This window comes from Lithobates pipiens, unplaced genomic scaffold, assembly GCF_037356315.1.
Source record: "Lithobates pipiens isolate NorthernLeopardFrog02 unplaced genomic scaffold, aLitPip1_a1.2 Scaffold_10, whole genome shotgun sequence".
Taxonomy (NCBI): domain Eukaryota; kingdom Metazoa; phylum Chordata; class Amphibia; order Anura; family Ranidae; genus Lithobates; species Lithobates pipiens.
Window position 1 is genome coordinate 17,246,657 of NW_027507686.1, and position 19,193 is coordinate 17,265,849.

At 44.7% G+C, this 19,193-nt stretch overlaps 1 protein-coding gene across 1 annotated transcript in view; it reads right to left on the reverse strand.

The window, feature by feature from the left end:
• FHOD1 (formin homology 2 domain containing 1) overlaps window positions 1–19,193 on the reverse strand; it is a 188,680-nt gene that overhangs the window by 77,887 nt on the left and 91,600 nt on the right. The window contains 3 exon segments of the mRNA XM_077451885.1: window positions 3,420–3,525; window positions 6,090–6,157; window positions 8,565–8,629. Coding sequence (XP_077308011.1) covers window positions 3,420–3,525; window positions 6,090–6,157; window positions 8,565–8,629 — 239 coding nt within the window.

Consider the following 19,193-nt stretch of genomic DNA (forward strand, 5'->3'; position numbering starts at 1 on the left):
TGGTGGAAGCAAATGGGGATCACTGGAGTAGCAGTGTCTACTTCAGTGGTTTCCAGCTTCTAGAGGGAATCCATAGGTATGGTATAGGCATAGTTACATTGGTCCAAGCTATAAATGTTTCTTTAAAGACACAGAGAAAACACAGATTTAATAAGTGGAAACTGGAGCTCAAGCTTCACTTTGTCCTATAGCAGCATTTTCCAACTTTGGGCAGTTGTCATGGCAATTTTAGCTGTGACCGAGTACCATAGGCACTATACTAAGGTACCATGTGTGGTGGCCAGTTACTTGCAGCAAACATGCCATAATAGTGCTGAATAGCCCTTCTCTGTCTCTGGAATTCAGCTAAAAACAAGCTCGAATTACAGTTCCCTGAAGGTGAATTTCTTTCATTCCCGTCCCATGATAAGCCCTCTTATGTCCTGCAAGTGTGCCTAAAGAGGACCTGTCTAAAAAGCAGAGGTCCAAGGAAAAGTAATCCATATTGCCTGTACGCTCCCTGAGGCTGATCTTTTCCCCCCCATTACTGACTTATCCTGCCTTGTTAAACAATGTATCTCTGTATAGAGGCGGCCAATCTTGTAGGGGCTTCCTCACGTCAGAGGTTCCACCTGATGCTTATGCTTGGTGGTCTGATTATTGAAAAAGCTGCAGGATAGGTGCAGAAAGCACAATGATTGAAGCAGATGCAAAGAGATGCATGGCTGCAAGTCCTCAGGTACAGCTTACTCTCCAGCAAAGAGAACAGCGGGCAGTACAGTAATGATATAAATTTATCTTCTACAAAATCTTGTGAGACTAACAGAAGTAGTAGTGCCTTAAATTATCCCACACTGAATATATACTGCCACGGGAATCAAGACATAGGAATGCCAATGCACAGGAAGAACAATGATATTTTTTAGGAAGATACATTTTCGAGAAACTGCATTAGGTACAATTAACTTCTCTAGAGGTTTTCCTATAGGATAGCATACAGTGCCTTGCAAAAGTATTCGGCCCCCTTGAACTTTTCAACCTTTTGCCACATTTCAGGCTTCAAACATAAAGATATAAAATTTTTATTTTTTGTGAAGAATCACCAACAAGTGGGACACAATTGTGAAGTGGAACGAAATCTATTGGATTTTTGAAACTTTTTTAACTAATAAAAAAATGAAAAGTGGGGCGTGCAAAATTATTCGGCCCCCTTGCGTTAATACTTTGTAGATCCACCTTTTGCTGCGATTACAGCTGCAAGTCGCTTGGGGTATGTCTCTATCAGTTTTGCACATCGAGAAACTGAAATTATTGCCCATTCTTCCTTGCAAAACAGCTGGAGCTCAGTGAGGTTGGATGGAGAGCGTTTGTGAACAGCAGTTTTCAGCTCTTTCCACAGATTCTCGATTGGATTCAGGTCTGGACTTTGACTTGGCCATTCTAACACCTGGAAACGTTTATTTGTGAACCATTCCTTTGTAGATTTTGCTGTATGTTTGGGATCATTGTCTTGTTGGAAGATAAATCTCTGTCCCAGTTTCAGGTCTTTTGCAGACTCCAACAGGTTTTCATCCAGAATGGTCCTGTATTTGGCTACATCCATCTTCCCCTCAATTTTAACCATCTTCCCTGTCCCTGCTGAAGAAAAGCAGGCCCAAACCATGATGCTGCCACCACCATGTTTGACAGTGGGGATGGTGTGTTGAGGGTGATGAGCTGTGTTGCTTTTACGCCAAACATATCGTTTTGCATTGAGGGCAAAAAGTTGGATTTTGGTTTCATCTGACCAGAGCACCTTCTTCCACATGTTTGGTGTGCCCCATTATTCGTGTCAGTGGGGAAAAATAGTGCCCCACACTTGGTGCCAGTGGGTGGAAGGGTGCCCATCTTTGGTATCAGTAGCATACTCCTCAGTTGTTGGTGTCAGTGACAAGAACTAAACCCCCATTGTTGGTGTTAGTAGGAGGAATAGTGTCTCAGGGGGCAGATAAAGGCAAGCAAAGGGCTATAGCAAATAAAGACATTTTGAAATTCATATGCTTCCAATCTTGTGGTAACAGTTTGGGGAGTGTATTTCTCTGTTCCAGCATGATAGTACCCATTTGCACAAAACCAGCTCCAAAAAGACATGGTTTGATGAGTTTGGTGCAGATCGGTGGTCTCCAAACTGCAAGCCAAGGGCAGAATGTGGCCCTCTTTCCATTATCCGGCTCTTGGAGCACTATTTCTCACACTGACACCGACGGTGGGGCATTCTTTTGCTGACACTGACGGTGGGGCATTCTTTTGCTGACGGTGGGGCATTCTTTTGCTGACGGTGACGGTGGGGCACTATTTCTCCCACTGAAAGAAGGCACTATTTCTCCCACTGAAAGAAGGCACTATTCCTCAAACTGACGCCAGCAATTTGGACTATTCCTCCCACAGACAACAGTAATGGGGCCCTATTCCTCCCATTAATACCAACAATGGGGTACTATTTATCATACTAATACCAATGATGGGGCATTGGGTACATCCACTGATGCTGGGTCATTTTCTACTACCACTAGGCAAGTTCTGCCCTCAAGTCCAAAGGACAGTAAACTGGCCCTTTATTTGAAACGATTGGAGACCCCTGATGTATAGGAACTCAAGTGGCCTGCTTAGAAGTCTGATCTCAACCCCACTGAACACCGTCAGTACCTGATCCCACAAAAGTTATTTTCCCAAGTTCCCCAAATCACTCCAAAGTCTTCTGGAAATCTCTCTCAGAAGAGCAGATGCTGTTATAGTCACAAGAGGGGAGATGTCCAATAAGCCCAAATAGATGAGATGGTCTGGTATCCACAAACCTTGGGCCGTATACTTGTATGTTTCTGGCACTCATTAGAACCTGAGGAAGTCAGTCAGATGAGTTTTGCTCATTATAGAACAAGTCCAGTAATTACTGGGTACATCATAACCTGAATAAATGAGAACCTTAACAGACACACCAATGTTACAAGTCTCACAATTTGGTGGACAATGTCTTAGGCAACCAATCAATGCACATTTTTCTCTGGGAAGAGGAACAACTAATGTCATTGTTTGCTATGCACAACATAATATTTATTTGCTTCCCGTTTTCCCAAGTTTCCCTAATTAACCTACCTGAGCTATCCCACCAGGAAGCTGTTACTGCGCGCCGCCAATCTTAAGTAGCCAAAGCAATTTCTGCCCCTTGTATCTCTGTGAATACGAGGCAGGAATTGCCTTGGCCGCTTATGATTGGGGATGTGTAGTGAGTTTCCTGGTGGGATATCTCAGGTGGGTTTTTAGCAAGAACACACAGCTCATCTCTAGTCCGAATTTGCTTGGTTAAGGGAAATATTACAAGATGGTACTCTTGAGTAAGTAGAATTTGTATAACTTTCTAACAATAAAATACAACTGCATAGGAGTACAGCAAGCAAACAAACCTCGAAGGATGTAATTCTGATAGTTCTGATCGGCTTCGGCCCCCACTTTGATCAGACATGTTAACCCTTCAGAGTTAACAAACTCTGGCACCAAATCTTTGTCTTCCTGTGTAAAAACCAAGAGTAGAGTCAACACAGAGTGGCAACCCAAAAAAAAAAAATACAATATATTTACCTATAAAATGAAAATTATCCATCACCAAACTTGACCAGTCAAACTGTACAATGTCGAGGTATTTGCCGTTAGCTCCAGCTGCTTCCCTAGGGAATGCCAGTCTAGGGTGGATGGACTTCCTGATCAAGTGACTGCCTTGATTGGCTCAAGCACAGAGTAAATGTAAGTGGGAGGTTCAGTGACCACAGGCTGGAAACCGAAGGTATCCAAAGTAGAAAGTTTGTCACCAGCACACCAAAGCAGGCCCAAAGTTTTATTCAGATTTGGACCTGCTTCAGGGGTCCTGTGTGGCTCCAATCCTTGCTTCTGTTATTACAACGTGATCTCTGAATAAAGCGTGCTTTGGCGCTCCTTGGTGTGCTGGTGACATACTTTGTGCTTGGATTGGCTGTCACAGTGCTCACATGATTGGGAGCTCATCCCAGTCATAACCAGAGATGGGGATGAAAGCTCAATCACTGTGCTGGCGATTGGGCACCTAGCACAGAAATCTTGTCCACCATAGATGAATATTTGAGGCATGTGCGCATAAAAGCCCACCGCTCTTGCCGAGGTTAACACTTGGGTGAATTAAGAAGAGCACCCGGTGTCCACTTGATTATAATAATTTATAGAATATAAAATACAGCCCTGAAGAAGGGGGAGGCAATTAGCCCAAAATACGTTGGCTCTACTTGTATTCTTGTTATCTTCAAATAATGATTATGATGAAACGATCATCAAGTGAGACCTACTTCTGGACACCGGGCCCTCCTCTTCAAGCACCCAGGTGTTCTCTGCGACAACAGTCCCATTGACATTATCAGAAGGGTAGCAGCTCTAGACCCCAACAAAGTCCATCACCCACCACCTACAATTGGGATAAAAATCCATTGGAAGCTATTCCCTCTCTACCCTTCATATAGAGACCTTCTGCCACCCGAACTCAAGGCCAGAGTTGAAAGACGCCACATCATAAAAGTTGACTGCATTTGTTTTTAATAAATATTGAAGGTTTAGATCAGGGGTCTCCAAACAAAGGTCCAGTTTACTGTCCTTCGGACCTGACGGGGAATGAATTGTGGCCAGTGGGAATAGATATTGTGCATCTTTGGCATTAGAGGGAGGAATAGTGCCCCAGTGTTGGTGTCAGTGGGAGGAATAGTGCCCCAGTGTTGGTGTGAGTGGGAGGAATAGTGCCCCAGTGTTGGTGTCAGTGGGAGGAATAGTGCCCCAGTGTTGGTGTCAGTGGGAGGAATAGTGCCCCAGTGTTGGTGTCAGTGGGAGGAATAGTGCCCCAGTGTTGGTGTCAGTGGGAGGAATAGTGCCCCAGTGTTGGTGTCAGTGGGAGGAATAGTGCCCCAGTGTTGGTGTCAGTGGGAGGAATAGTGCCCCAGTGTTGGTGTCAGTGGGAGGAATAGTGCCCCAGTGTTGGTGTCAGTGGAAGGAATAGTGCCCCAGTGTTGGTGTCAGTGGGAGGAATAGTGCCCCAGTGTTACTTTCAGTGGGAGGAATAGTGCCCCAGTGTTAATGTCAGTGGGAGGAATAGTGCCCCAGTGTTAATGTCAGTGGGAGGAATAGTGCCCCAGTGTTAATGTCAGTGGGAGGAATAGTGCCCCAGTGTTGGTGTCAGTGGGAGGAATAGTGCCCCAGTGTTGGTGTCAGTGGGAGGAATAGTGCCCCAGTGTTGGTGTCAGTGGGAGGAATAGTGCCCCAGTGTTGGTGTCAGTGGGAGGAATAGTGCCCCAGTGTTAATGTCAGTGGGAGGAATAGTGCCCCAGTGTTAATGTCAGTGGGAGGAATAGTGTCCCAGTGTTAATGTCAGTGGGAGGAATAGTGCCCCAGTGTTAATGTCAGTGGGAGGAATAGTGCCCCATCATAAGGTGTCAGTGGAAGATTAGTGCCCCATCATAGGGTGTCAGTGGGAGGAATAGTGTCTTACATCAGCGGGAGGCAAAGTGCCCCAAGGGCTGAATAGAGGCAAAGCAAAGGGCCGCAGTTTAGAGACCACTAGTTTAGAATATGAAGGAGGTCAGTGTACAGATGCCGTCATCTTGAGTGAGCTGCCTCTCACCCCTGTAATTCTAGTTACACAGACTTGCAGAGCTCGGAGCTCAAGTAAAATAGATCTGTAACGGGAGTGAAGCCGGGCACACAATCCTCAAACTCAGTCGAAGAAATAGAGCTGGACAGGAGAGGATTAGGACCTCAGAGTGTTGCGCAGAACCTCAAAGCAACGTTCCTTCACATAATAAACATATACTCAGCAAATATTAACTCTCGTGGCAGGCTCCCTTTAAAAGGGCAAAAAATAAAGTTATCGAAAGTTATCACAGCACTATTCTTCCTGCCGCTAACTTCAGAAAATAAGAAAAAATAAAGCAAAGTGAAGAAAGACAACTGGCGTATTAAACTTTACATCTGGATTTACTAAAGGGAGCTTGGCTCGGAGAATAAAATAGCGGCCTAGCGAGACAGTCTGGCAAAAAACGACCACATCATCAAAGAATTCCCACCTGGAAAAGCTGCTTGAGAGAGAAGAGCGATCGCCTCAGTTCCGGCCCGTTAGAGTTGTACAACTTTTCTGTAAAAGAAAGAGAAAATAACGGTTATGTGTACGTTCCACGTCTTCCGAGACTTCGCTATGTGGACTGCGAGGTGCTCGCTCCGCTTGCAGAATGACGCGCTCAGTCTCTCCAGGAGAGAGAAAAAAAAAAAAGAAGTCTTTTTTGGAGTCTGATACGAGTGACACAATAATAAGAAAAACAGAGGTAGGCGTGTTATAGAGCAGGCAGCCGCTGCTGCTGCTATATATCTCTCGCAGGAGCTGGAATAACACGCCGTTTCTCTCGTAAAGCCTTAATGGGACAAACGGACTGCTATCTGGGAGTATTAATCCATCGGAGATCGTCAGACCAGGCCAAGCTCGAGTCTCCTCCTATTTTACGGGTATCAGTGGAAAAAATAGCACAAGGTTGGTTTAAAAAAATGAAAATAAAAAAAAGTCTAAGTATGACAGGTCAAGGGTGAGAGGGTGTCAAAAAATAAAATCCCGATCAAGTGACCTGCATCCACTGGCTACCTGTACAGTCCCTGCTTGTTATTGTGTACCTGGCAGGAGTCAGGATGATTGGCAGTATTTAGCGTTTACCGTATTTATCGGCGTATAACACGCACCCCAAGTTTAGGAGGGAATTTTAAGGAAAAAAACTTTTAGGAGGGAAGTTTAAGGAAAACAAAAATTACATTTAAATGCCCATCAATGCAGCCTTATCAGTGTCCATCTGCAGCCTTGTCCATCATTGCAGCCTTGTCAGTGTCATTTGCAGCCCTGTCATGTACCCTTGCCAGTGTCATTGCAGCCTTGTCCATCGTTATACCCTTGTCAGTGTAATCTGCAGCCTTGTCATGTACCCTTGCCAGTGTCATTGCAGCCTTGTCCATCATTGTACCCTTGTCAGTGTCATTTGCAGCCCTGTCATGTACCCTTGCCAGTGTCATTGCAGCCTTGTCCATCATTGTACCCTTGTCAGTGTAATCTGCAGCCTTGTCATGTACCCTTGCCAGTGTCATTGCAGCCTTGTCAGTGTCATTTGCAGCCCTGTCATGTACCCTTGCCAGTGTCATTGCAGCCTTGTCCATCATTGTACCCTTGTCAGTGTAATCTGCAGCCCTGTCATGTACCCTTGCCAGTGTCATTGCAGCCTTGTCCATCATTGCAGCCTTGTCCATCATTGCAGCCTTGTCAGTGTCATATGCAGCTTTGTCATGCAGCCTTGTCCATCGTTGTACCCTTGTCAGTGTCATTTGCAGCCTTGTCAGTTTTATTTGCAGCTTTTTTTTTTTTCTTAAAATGGCACCGCCGAGATACAGAGCTGGATGTCCTGTGTATCTCAGTGGTGCTCGGTAGTTCTCGGCTGCCTTCGGTCCTTCTCGCCAGCTTTCGGCCGCCTTCGGCCCTTCTCGTCAGCTTTCGGCCGCGAGAAGGGCCAAAGGTGGCTAAAAGCAGCCGAGAAGGACCGAAGGCGGCCGAAAGCCACCCAAAGGCTCAAAGCGGTGGGAGATCGGCGTATAACACGCACACGCGATTTTCCCCTAATTTTAAGGGGAAAAAAGTGCGTGTTATACGTCGATAAATACGGTAGTTAAATGTGAAAATCAGAGGTGTTCTGTCACATTAGCAACCATGTAAGGTCAGCAGGTTTGCTGCTGCTTTTAAAATTTAACATCTAAACAGTCCGTCAGATTTACAAATACTGTATTTAAGCATATAAGCTTTGTGTTGAAAATAACGGTGAAATCTAAAACTCCGATGGGTGTAACAAGATTTGTCTTGTCTTTTTTTTTTTTTTTTTTGCTGATCCGAAAAATGATCCGATCCGTGACTCTGATCCGAGGAACGATCCGATAGCTTTTTGAGCCCTTGCACCCCTACCTTCGGTACATCTGTACACACACACACACGTAAACCTGTGCTTGCGCCGAAGTAAGGCAGCATTAATTAAAGTGGAAGTAAACTCCCCTATAATTTTCAGCCAAGGAAGCTGCCATCTTTGCCTCTGTTTAATCTTCAACTGCTATGGTGCTGCACATGTGTTTCGTTATGACACCAGCCATTGGGTGGTTTGATAGTTTGGCTGAGAGCACAGCCAATGTGCAGTTAGCATTCCCGGCATGCCTTTTTTTTTTAAACTGTTTAAATCCATGGGTTTACTTCCACTTTAGGGAGGCCCAAGACCTCTGTCCAATGTGTCACAGGGCTGTGTCAGGTCCCGAAGGCCCGTCAGATCCCTTTAGCACCTCTGTGCTCTCGCTGGGCATTCAAAAATGGTGGCGCCAAAGGGAGGGGAGAGAGCCATCATTAAGGGGACTGAAGTTCTCTTTAAATGTAAAAATTGTCCATTTATTAGGGAACCAGGAAAAAGTTATAAAAAAAAAAAAAAGTCAAGCAGTTCACGATGTCAACTTTTGTGACTTTACAGCGTACTCACCAAGGATGGCGTGAACTCGCACCGTCAGCTGTGTCCGCAGGATGAGAGTCGGTCTCCGGCCTTTGCTGGAAGAGAGACGAAAAAGACGTAAATAAAGACTCTATATCCATCTTTACAAGGTACACAAGCAGAACATAAAAGGTTCCTAATGAAATCATCAGATGGTCAAAAATATATAACTCTGCCGCACAATAGAAAAGCAATCGTTACTGTAGCCGGCTTGTAAACTAATCTGATCGAAAACCGATCTTGGATTGGTCAGATGCTTTGGAGGGCAGAGGAGAGAACGGGATCTAATAGACCCCAGATCTCTACATAAAGAAGTCATCCCTTCTGATAGCAATAATGTTCCTTTAAAATTAAAGGTGCAGTGTCAACATTTTTTATTTTTTTTTAACTACTTGCCTACTGCGCACTTTCACCCACTTCCTGCCCAGGCCAATTTTTGACAATTGCGCAACAATGTACACTGTACCCATATGACATTTTTTTCATTTATTCACACAAATGGATTTTTCTTTTGGCGGTATTTAATCACCACTCGCTAAACAAAAAAAAAAATTGGCTGAAAATTTTGAGGGAAAAAAACCTTTTTTTTTAGTTTTTGTAAAAAACGAGAATCATGATTTTTTTTTCTTCTTAGAATAAAGATCGCGATTCTCACAATTCTCGTAGCGTATCATCATCTTTCACATTATACAAAAAAAATAAAAAATAGGGCTAACTTTACAGTTTAGTGCTTTTTTTTGTATTCATTAAAGTGTATTTTTTTCCTAAAAAAAAAAAAAAAAAAATTGCGTTTGAAAAACCGCTTCACGAATACAGTGTGACATAAAATATTGCAATAACCGCCATTTTATTCTGCAGGGTTTCTGCTAATATATATAATGTTTGAGGGTTCAAAGTAATTTTCTAGCAAAAAATAATGATTTTAATTTGACACCAACAAAAAGGTTTAGTCTTTAAGTCAACTTCCCTCATTTACAGTTCATTCCTTTGATCTAAAGAACAAAATGTTACAATGTTTTATTTATAGTTAGCTCAGTGGCTGAGGAATGTTGTGAAACTTGGCAGGCTGTCTGTTTTTTGACAGCTGTCGACTTAAAGTGGAAGTAAACCCACTTTTTTAACTTTTACCTACAGGAAAGCCTATAATAAGGCTTACCTGTAGGTAAAAAAAATATCTCCTAAACCTGTACGGTTTAGGAGATATTCCCCTCGGTATGCGCCGCTGACTGCAGCGGCGCATGCGCACAAGGGGGTTCTCTCCGCGAAAATCCGGCAGCGCTCGTCCGGCCGGATTTAAATCTCCCGCGCGCATGCGCGGGAGTGACGATATCGCGGCTCCGGCCACTCACAGCGCCGGAGCCGCGATACCCGGAAGAGACGCCGAGGGAGCATGTCGGCTTCCTCGGCGTGGATCGGGCGAGATGTCGGGGCCTCGTTCTAAGGTAAGTATTTCATAATGAGCTAGTATGCGGTGCATACTAGCTCATTATGCCTTTTGCTTTGCAGGTTTTTAAAAAAAAAAATGCGGGTTTACTACCGCTTTAAGCAAAGAACTCTGCATAGAATCGGGAAAATGCTTTGTTAAGATCAGAAGGGAAGATTTATGATCTCGATTCTTAACGATTAATCGTGCAGCTCTAGTTTCTGTTTTAAAATTCTGCAAATAAGTAGTTTTTCTCATTCAGTGATGTGCACTGATAAGGCTGCACTGACGGCCACTGATGAGGAGGCTGCACTGATATGTGGCACTGATGGGGCTGCATTGATGATCAGTGTTCGGATTATCAGTGTAGATGTCCCCTGTAAGTAGTCAGTTACAGGCTCTGCTTTCCTCACTCTGTGACAGCGCATGAGATTATTGCCAATAACCGGCATGTCCGTATACACTGTGATTGGACACCTCAAACACAGAGTGCCCCAGGGGGCACACAGGGGGTGTGGTTTCCGAGAGGACATAAATGGACACCCTCCCAGGACAACAGAGCCGCACTGTAGGCATCTTTCAGCTATAGCGTGGAAAGGAAGTGGTTAAATAAAATAAATAATAAAATAAAAAGTTTTAAAAGCACCCCCAAGCTCCGTCACCAATGTGGACGCGTACGTAGGTCCCACACACATGTAAAATGGTGATCATACCACAACCACACCTGTGAAGTATCGTCATAGTTACATCGTTAGTAAGGTTGAATAAAGACACCAGTCCATCCAGTTCAACCTGAGTGAGTGTCTACATTTGTCCCTATCCCTGTGCATTGCACACTCACATCGGTCCCTACCCTCAAGGAGCCCACAAGTTCTTTCTTTGCTCATGAGCAATGAAAGAACAAAAAAGACAGAATTGGCCCAGACAGGAGGTGGTTAGAGTGGAATTAAACTCTAATACAAAAAAAACGGAACAAATCAGGCCCTTTACTACAGGAGATACATGCAATGTCTCTTCTGCAATAAAATAAACCTACCTGTCTGCTAACAGCCTTCTGAAGTATGTACACTGAGCTGCGCATGCAGTGCCTGTGTGCAGGGAGGACTGTACTCCTGCACATGTGCGGGAGTGATGGAATCCCACACTGGCAAAATCAAGATGCCTGAAGTTGGGCACCTGGAAGAAACCGGGGAGAAGATGCTGGCAAGGAACCGCACACGTGTCAAAAAAATATGAAGCAAAAGGTATCACTGAGTTTAGTTCTGCGGGAATGCGAGAGTGACGTCATTCCGCAACATGGTCGAAGATGGGCAACCAGAAGGAGACAGGGACCTCACAGGCATCCAACTATGGAAGCAAAGGTGGTAAAGGTGATCCATGCTAGGATACCATAAGCTAAAGGTAGAATCCTCTTTGGTGGGGGTTTCCCGACAACCTGAAAATTATAACACATAAGCTGAAGGTAGAATCCTCTTTGGTTGGGGTTCCTCGACAACCTGAAAATGATAACATATAAGCTGAAGGTAGAATCCTCTTTGGTTGGAGTTCCTCGACCACCTGAAATTTATAAACACATAAGCTGAAGGTAGAATCCTCCTTGGTTGAGGGTTCCCCCGACAACCTGAAAGTTATAACCCATAAGCTGAAGGTAGAACCCTCTTTGGTTGGGGGTTCCCCGACAACCTGAAAATCTTAACACATAAGGTGAAGGTAGAATCCTCTTTGGTTGAGGGTTCCCCGACAACCTGAAAGTTATAACGCATAAGCTGAAGGTAGAATCCTCTTTGGTTGGGGGTTCCCCGACAACCTGAAAATCTTAACACATAAGGTGAAGGTAGAATCCTCTTTGGTTGAGGGTTCCCCGACAACCTGAAAGTTATAACACATAAGCTGAAGGTAGAATCTTGTTTGGTTGAGGGTTCACCGACAACCTAAAAAACGATTACATGGGACCCTCAAGGGTAAAAAAGGTTGAGAAAGGCCGATGTGAACAATTTTGTTGTTGCAATAAAGCAGATTCCAGTTATCAATGAGTGTAAGTAATAAATTGGATTAAACGCAGACGCTGACAATCAGCCATTTCCTTTCCTACAGTTTTTATGAGTCAATAACAACATGATAAGTTATAAGTCATAAGGAAAATGTTGTAATAGGATTTGGGGATGAATCAGGTATGAGGACACACATCGGCACGTTCGAGTGCAGCATTTAGTCAGCTCGGGTTATTAATATGGATATGATGCCTCAAAAAGGAAAAACACAGACATTAACGAGCGGAATATTGCAGTGCTCAGAGTGACAGGCCGCCACTAGGGGAGCCCTTGAGTTGCAACAGCTCGCTAACTCATCCATCCTTAGAATAACAGTGCGGAGTCATTGTGCCGAGCATTCAATGTACAGAACACAACCGCGTAGAACAATTCAAATAAACACAGGGATCAAGAGGACTACGTAAGGGCAGTGCAGACACTCATTCCATGGATATTAGGTGCAGCCACTCATTCTCTAGATATTAAAGGTTAAATGCTTTATTTATCAAACTCTTGGGCCGCGTACACACGGGTGGACTGTTCGCCCAACTTAGTCCGCTGAACAGTGTTTCAGCGGACAGTCCGCTCGTGTGTGGGCTTCAGCGGACTGTTTCAGCGGACAGTCTGACGAACAAAGTCTTACGGAATTTCCGTAAGACAGTCCGTTCAAACTTGGTTTTGTCCGTCCAAACTTGGTTCCAGCGGACAGTCCGCTCGTGTGTAGGCAAGTTGGACGGACTAAGTATCGCGCATGCTCAGAAAGGGTTTACACGGCCGAAGGTTGCATTGCAGTGTATAGGACGTCGTTTTTCTAGTCCCGTCGTACGTGCTGTAGACGTCATCGCGCACGCTTTCAGCGGACTGTTCGTTCATCGTGTGGGGTCAAGTCCGTTCATGCAAATTTTGAGCGGACTGTTTGTCGGATTGTTTGACGAACTTAGTTGGGCGAACAGTCCGCCCGTGTGTACGCGGCCTTAGACAGATGAACATTTCTCAATGCCTTAGGTACCAAATTCCACCTTTAAACGTCTCATACTGCATGAGGGAGAATGACAAGTTGACCGATTGGTTGCTACGGGCAAAGAGAACCGTTTGTCTTGTGAGGTTATCGTAATAATACAATTTTGACCTTTGGAATCTAAGAACAATGACCCGATGACATCAGAGAAACTGATAAAATGACATTCTGACACTTAAGGTTGCAAAATAATAATGCAACGAGGCTCCTGAGCAATGGCGGGCTGGTACTAAGGGTCAAGGAGTAACGGCACATTGACACTCATGGACACAATGCAATGCTACAATGACAACTAGGGTTGAAAATAACAAATGGATGCTTGTGGTCCCAGGACAATGATATACCTAAAGCCGAGTACCAAAACAATGACATACTGCCACTTGTGGCTCAAGAACATTGGTGGGTAGAAACCAAAACACTGACATACTGACATGGGGTTTCAGAACAATGGGACACTGACATTGGGGTACTAAAACCATGAAATTTCAACATTGGGGAAAAAAAGACCATGAAATATAGACACTAGTGGTCCCAAAACCATGAAATACTGACGCCAGGGTCCCAAAACCATGAAATACTGATGCCGGGATCCAAAACCATAAAATACTGACACTGGGGTCCCAAAACCATAAAATACTGGCATTAGGGGTCACAGAGCAATATGACTAGAATACCAAAACCATGACACACTGACACTTGTGGTCTCAGGACAATGGCACCAGGGTTCCCGAAAGAATTACATAGTTAGATAGTTAGTAAGGTTGAATAAAGACACCAGTCCATCCAGTCCAACCTGAGTGTCTACAATTGTCCTTAGCCCTGTACATTGCACACTCACATCCATCCCTACCCTCAAGGAGCCCACAATCCCAGGTCCCCATTCATATACTAGGGCCAATTTTGGACAGAAGCCATTTAACCTACCTGCATGTCTTTGGTGTGTGGGAGGAAACCGGAGTACCCGGAGGAAACCCACGCAGGCACAGGGAGAACATGCAAACTCCAGGCAGGTAGTGTCGTGGTTGGGATTCGAACCAATGACCCTTTTTACTGCTAGGTGAGAGTGCTACCCACTACACAACAGAATGATATACTAGTTACTTGTGGTCACGGAACAAGAATACACCAACACTGGGATACCAAAACTATGAAATACCGACACTATGGGTTCCAGAGCAATAATATTGGAGTACCAAAATAACGACACACTGACAGTAGAGGCGCAAAAACGATGGCATAGCAACACTTGGGTCCAAAAACCAAGAAATACTGACACTAGTGGTCCCAGAGCAATGATACCGGAGTACCAAAACACTGACACACTGACATTGGGCACCAAAACTATGGCATACTAACACGGGGGAAAATACAATAAATTGGTTCCGCCCTATGGACTCAGGTAAACTGTAATAGCTGCTGCCTCCACATATGCCAAGCACCAATAGGTGAATGGCAACAATGAAAAACAATAATGGGTAAATGGAATTGGCGCTGAAAATGTGTAATGCCCTGTACACACGGTCGGACTTTCCGACGACAAAAATCAGTCAGATTTTTTCAAACAGATTTTGGCCCAAATTTGTCTTGCATACACACGGTCGCACAAAGTTGTTGGAAAATACGATCGTTCAAAATGAGGTGAGGCAGAACACGTACGACGGGACTATAAACGGGCCAGTATCCAATAGCTTTCGTCTCATAATTTATTCTGAGCATGCGTGGCACTTTGTCCGTCAGAATTGTGTACACACGATCGGAAATTTACGCGATCGGATTTTGCTGTCGAAAAATTTGAGATCCTGCTCTCAAAACTTTGTGTGTCGGAAATTACGATGGAAAAAGTCAGATGGAGCCCACACACAATCGGAATTTTCCGGCAAAACGATCCGATCGCACATTTTCTGTCGGAAAAGTCCAACCGTGTGTACAGGGCATTATAGTTGATAATGTATATATTATTAGATAATGTAAAAAAATATTAAAGTGGTAAATAAAAAACAAACAACTTTGAAAAGTTGCAACACCTTATGCCGCGTACACACGAGCGGATTGTATGGCGTACTTAGTCCGTCATACAATCCGACGGACAGTCCGTCGTACTTTCCACTGAACGGACTTGACCACACACGGATACACAAACAGTACGTCGAAAGCTTGCGCGATGACGTGTACAGCACGTACGACGGAACTAGAAATAGGAAGTCCAAGACACAGCAAAGCACCCTTCCGCCGTGTAAATCCTTTCTGGGCATGCGCCATTCTTAGTCCGTCGAACTAGCATACTGACGACCGTATTGTCCGCTGAAACCAAAGTACGACGGACAGAATTTAGAAAAAACTGAAATTCTTAGTACTCCGGACTGCACGCTGAAAAAGTCAGCTGAAGCCCACACACGAGCGGATTGTCCGCTGAAATGTGTTTCGACGGACTAAGTACGCCATACAATCCGCTCGTGTGTACGCGGCATTAGACAAAGTGGCAAGTGCAATAACAGCTGATTGAGATATTCCAATAGTAACATAATAAAAATCCATAAACTTAAGTGAAGTCCATGAAATTTCCATCTATTAAGAAGTGAAAAAGGTGCTACAGAAAACGTACACAGATCCAAGCAAATTCTTTGTGTCACACTCGTGTCCCCCTTATGTGCTGCACTCACCAGATGACACTACCCATTGAAGGGCAACCAGGTTTCACAGTACCAAATGACTGTAAATAGAGGGTCCTCACTGCAGCCTCCTTGTTTTTCTTCGCCCCAGTGTTCTCATGAAAAAACAATATTGACACCCATAGCGCCACTCCGTTAAAACTAAATGCTTTATTGCGCTGAAAAGAATAAAAAACTTTCAGGAATCCAGACAGATACAGGCGTGTGTACAAAAATCAGTAATTCCAGGTCTCGGTGCGTCCCACAAACCAAACCGGATGTGACGTAATGATGCAAATAGCTCAGTCTTATGCGTTTCGTCACAAAAGACGTAATCGGAAGCGGCGCCATGTTGCTCCACCATCTGGTTTATATATGATGCGGTAGCCTAGCAGCACTTTGTATAAGGTGTTGCAACTTTTCAAAGTTGTTTATGTTTTTTTGTTTACCACTTTAATATTGTTTACATTATCGAATATTGTTTATACTATTACACATTAGCAACGCCAATACCATTTACCCATTATCGTTTTTCATACCAACACTGGGGGTTCCAAAACAATGAAATACTGACATTAGTGGTCCCAGAGCAATAATGCTAGAGTACCAAAACCATGACACAATGACACCAGTGCTCTCAAACAACGACACTGGGGTGCCAAAAGAGAAACATACTGGTACTTGTGGGGTCCCGGCACAAGGTTACACTGACACCGGGGAATCAAAACTATAAGAAACTATGAAATACTGGCACTAGGGGTATCAGAGCAATGATACTGGAGTACCAAAACCATGACAAACTGACACTGGGGTATCAAAACCATGACATTGACGCTAGTGGTCTTAGAATAATGACAATGGGGTACAAAAAGAACGACATACTGGTCCCAACACAAGGACACACTGACACTTGGGTAGCCAAAAAAATTACACACTTGCACTTGTGGCCCCAGAACAATTACATGATGGCACTGGGGTACCAAAACAATGACACTGACACAAGGATATCCAAAAAGACGACACCTGATCTCAGAACAATTATATAAACTGATAGTGATCCTAGAGCAGTGATGGCGAACCTTGGCACCCCAGATGTTTTGGAACTACATTTCCCATGATGCTCCACTACACTGCAGAGTGCCAGAGCATCATGGCAAATGTAGTTCCAAAACATCTGGGGTGCCAAGGTTCGCCATCACTGTCCTAGAGCAAGGAAGAGCTGGTTACAGAATGGTACACTGCCACAGGGGTACAACAACCAACTGACACTACTGGTTCAAGAACAATGGCACCGGAGTAGCAAAACAATGGCAAATGGGGTCCCAGAACAATGACAAACTGAAACAGGGGTCACACTGATCATGCACTCTGCAGTGTAGGTGAGCATCATGGGAAATTAGGTTCCAAAACATCTGGGGTGCCAAGGTTCGCCACCACTGGTCTAATATGATCCACCCACTGCCACTCCCAGACAGGCTGATTGGAGAATGGTGGTACATAATTTCTTGGAGGGTGAGACCTAGGTGCCTCAAACCCCTAGGTTCTCTATAACGGTTAGAGATTTACACCTAGCAACAGATGAAAAACAAGCTCTGGACCGCCGCACTCTTCAGAAGATCACTTTCTTTTATTGGGAAATCACATCACAGCTCAACAAACACAGCGAACAAGGAAAAATTTCTGACGCTTCACACTAGCTGTAGTGCTTAAAGCGGGAGTCCACCTTTTTTTTTTTTTTGAAAGCCAGCAGCTACAAATACTGCAGCTGCTGACTTTTAAAATAAGGACACTTACCCGCCCAGCGCGCCCGCGATGTCGGCACCCGAAGCCGATCTCTCGATCGTCTCTCGGGTGCTGCTGCCGCCATCTTGGGTATGGGAATCAGGAAGTGGAGCCTTTCGGCTTCATTTCCCGGTTCCCTACTGGGCATGCGCGAATCGCGCTGCGCAATAAGGATGGACCCGCTGCCTCTGGGATCTGTGTGTTTCCCAGCAGGCCGCGGGGGACTTTCGGAAAGGGGCGTAGATCTACGCCCCTTTCCGCAGAGAGCTATCCCGGAAGTGGGTGCAGTTACCTGGATTATCCAGGTAACTGCACCCCCCTCCCCCCTGAAAGGTGCCGATTGTGGCGCCGGAGGGGGGGGGATTCCAATGAGCAGAAGGTCCAATTTAGGGTGGACCTCCGCTTTAATCATAGCCATTGATTTCCCAATAAAAGAAAGTGGTCTTCTGAAGAGTGCGGCAGTCCAGAGCTCGTTTTTCATCTGTTGCTAGTGGTAATAGCCAGCACCTGTGGCTTCCCATCCGAAGAGACAGTTTACAGCCTGCATGTGTGCTCCTGGAGCGGTGAGATCCCTTCTCCTAGAGAATTACACCTACTGCTGTTGTGCTGCTTGATCGTTCTGTTCTCAGGTATGCCCATTCCCCTTCTCACCCTTCCCCCACCATTTCACTTCGGGTTATATTGGATGCAGCACCTGAGGTGTTGTATCCTATATGTGAGAATGCAATCCGGTTTTGATACAATGGTTAAAATACCCAACAAGCACCCTTATGACTGGGGTATGACTTGATGAAGTCATACGAGGCTGGCTAACCGAATGTATCGGAGGAGTCTTTGCTCTTGTAACCCAATGTCCTCCCTTGTCCCTCTATGTGCCCCTATAAGTGCCCTTACTGTAAGGGCACTTATTGTTTTTTAAATTTTTCTGTTTTGTCGTGTTTTGCTTTTCTCAATGTATGTTATTTTGATAGTATAAAATAGATTATACAAAAAAAAAAGAAGCAAATAACCCCCAATGTATCATGTTAGTAGAGGTGCGTTCTCGGGTCACCTTGAGTCTCTACCTTTCCCATACATTTTAAAGTCTAAAGATTCCTTCTTATTACGTCAACTTTCTGGGCGAGAACGTCCCAAGTTTTCGAGTCAGTGTTACCACGTTGCTACGCTACAAACCAACAAGCGTTCCTGGAGATAGTCTATGATCTTACTGGGGGCAAAATCCAACAGGAAACGGGATTAAGTATTAGGAGACCAGATGTCAAGTCTATGCTACTTAGTGGTAAAGAGCTCAGTTTTTCCAAACCAAGACTGTTTATTAAAGCATGTCTCGCTTATCCTACAGCACCGAGAGAAGGAGGAGTAGGGGGGGTGTCACTGCCACAATATAAACACAAGAAATACGAAATGCCGGAATTCCAGGAGGCCACCAAAATGCAGCCTCAGCATGACAAGAGGCCGCAGTGTGGCCCAGTGCTTGAGAGACTGCAGCGTACCCCGCTGACGGCAGGGAAAAGCAGATTCCTAGAGTGCGTACGGTTCTTGTATAAATCTGCCATGTATTATTGTATATATACTCTCTTCTCTTGAGGATCAGAGATCTAGAGGTTTCCACTAATTCATCAAGGTAATAGGGCAATTCATAAAGACTGCAGGATGATGTACAAGAGGAGAGACGTTGAGGGTTTGCAGGAATACCAGTGCAAATGATGACGCAGAGAA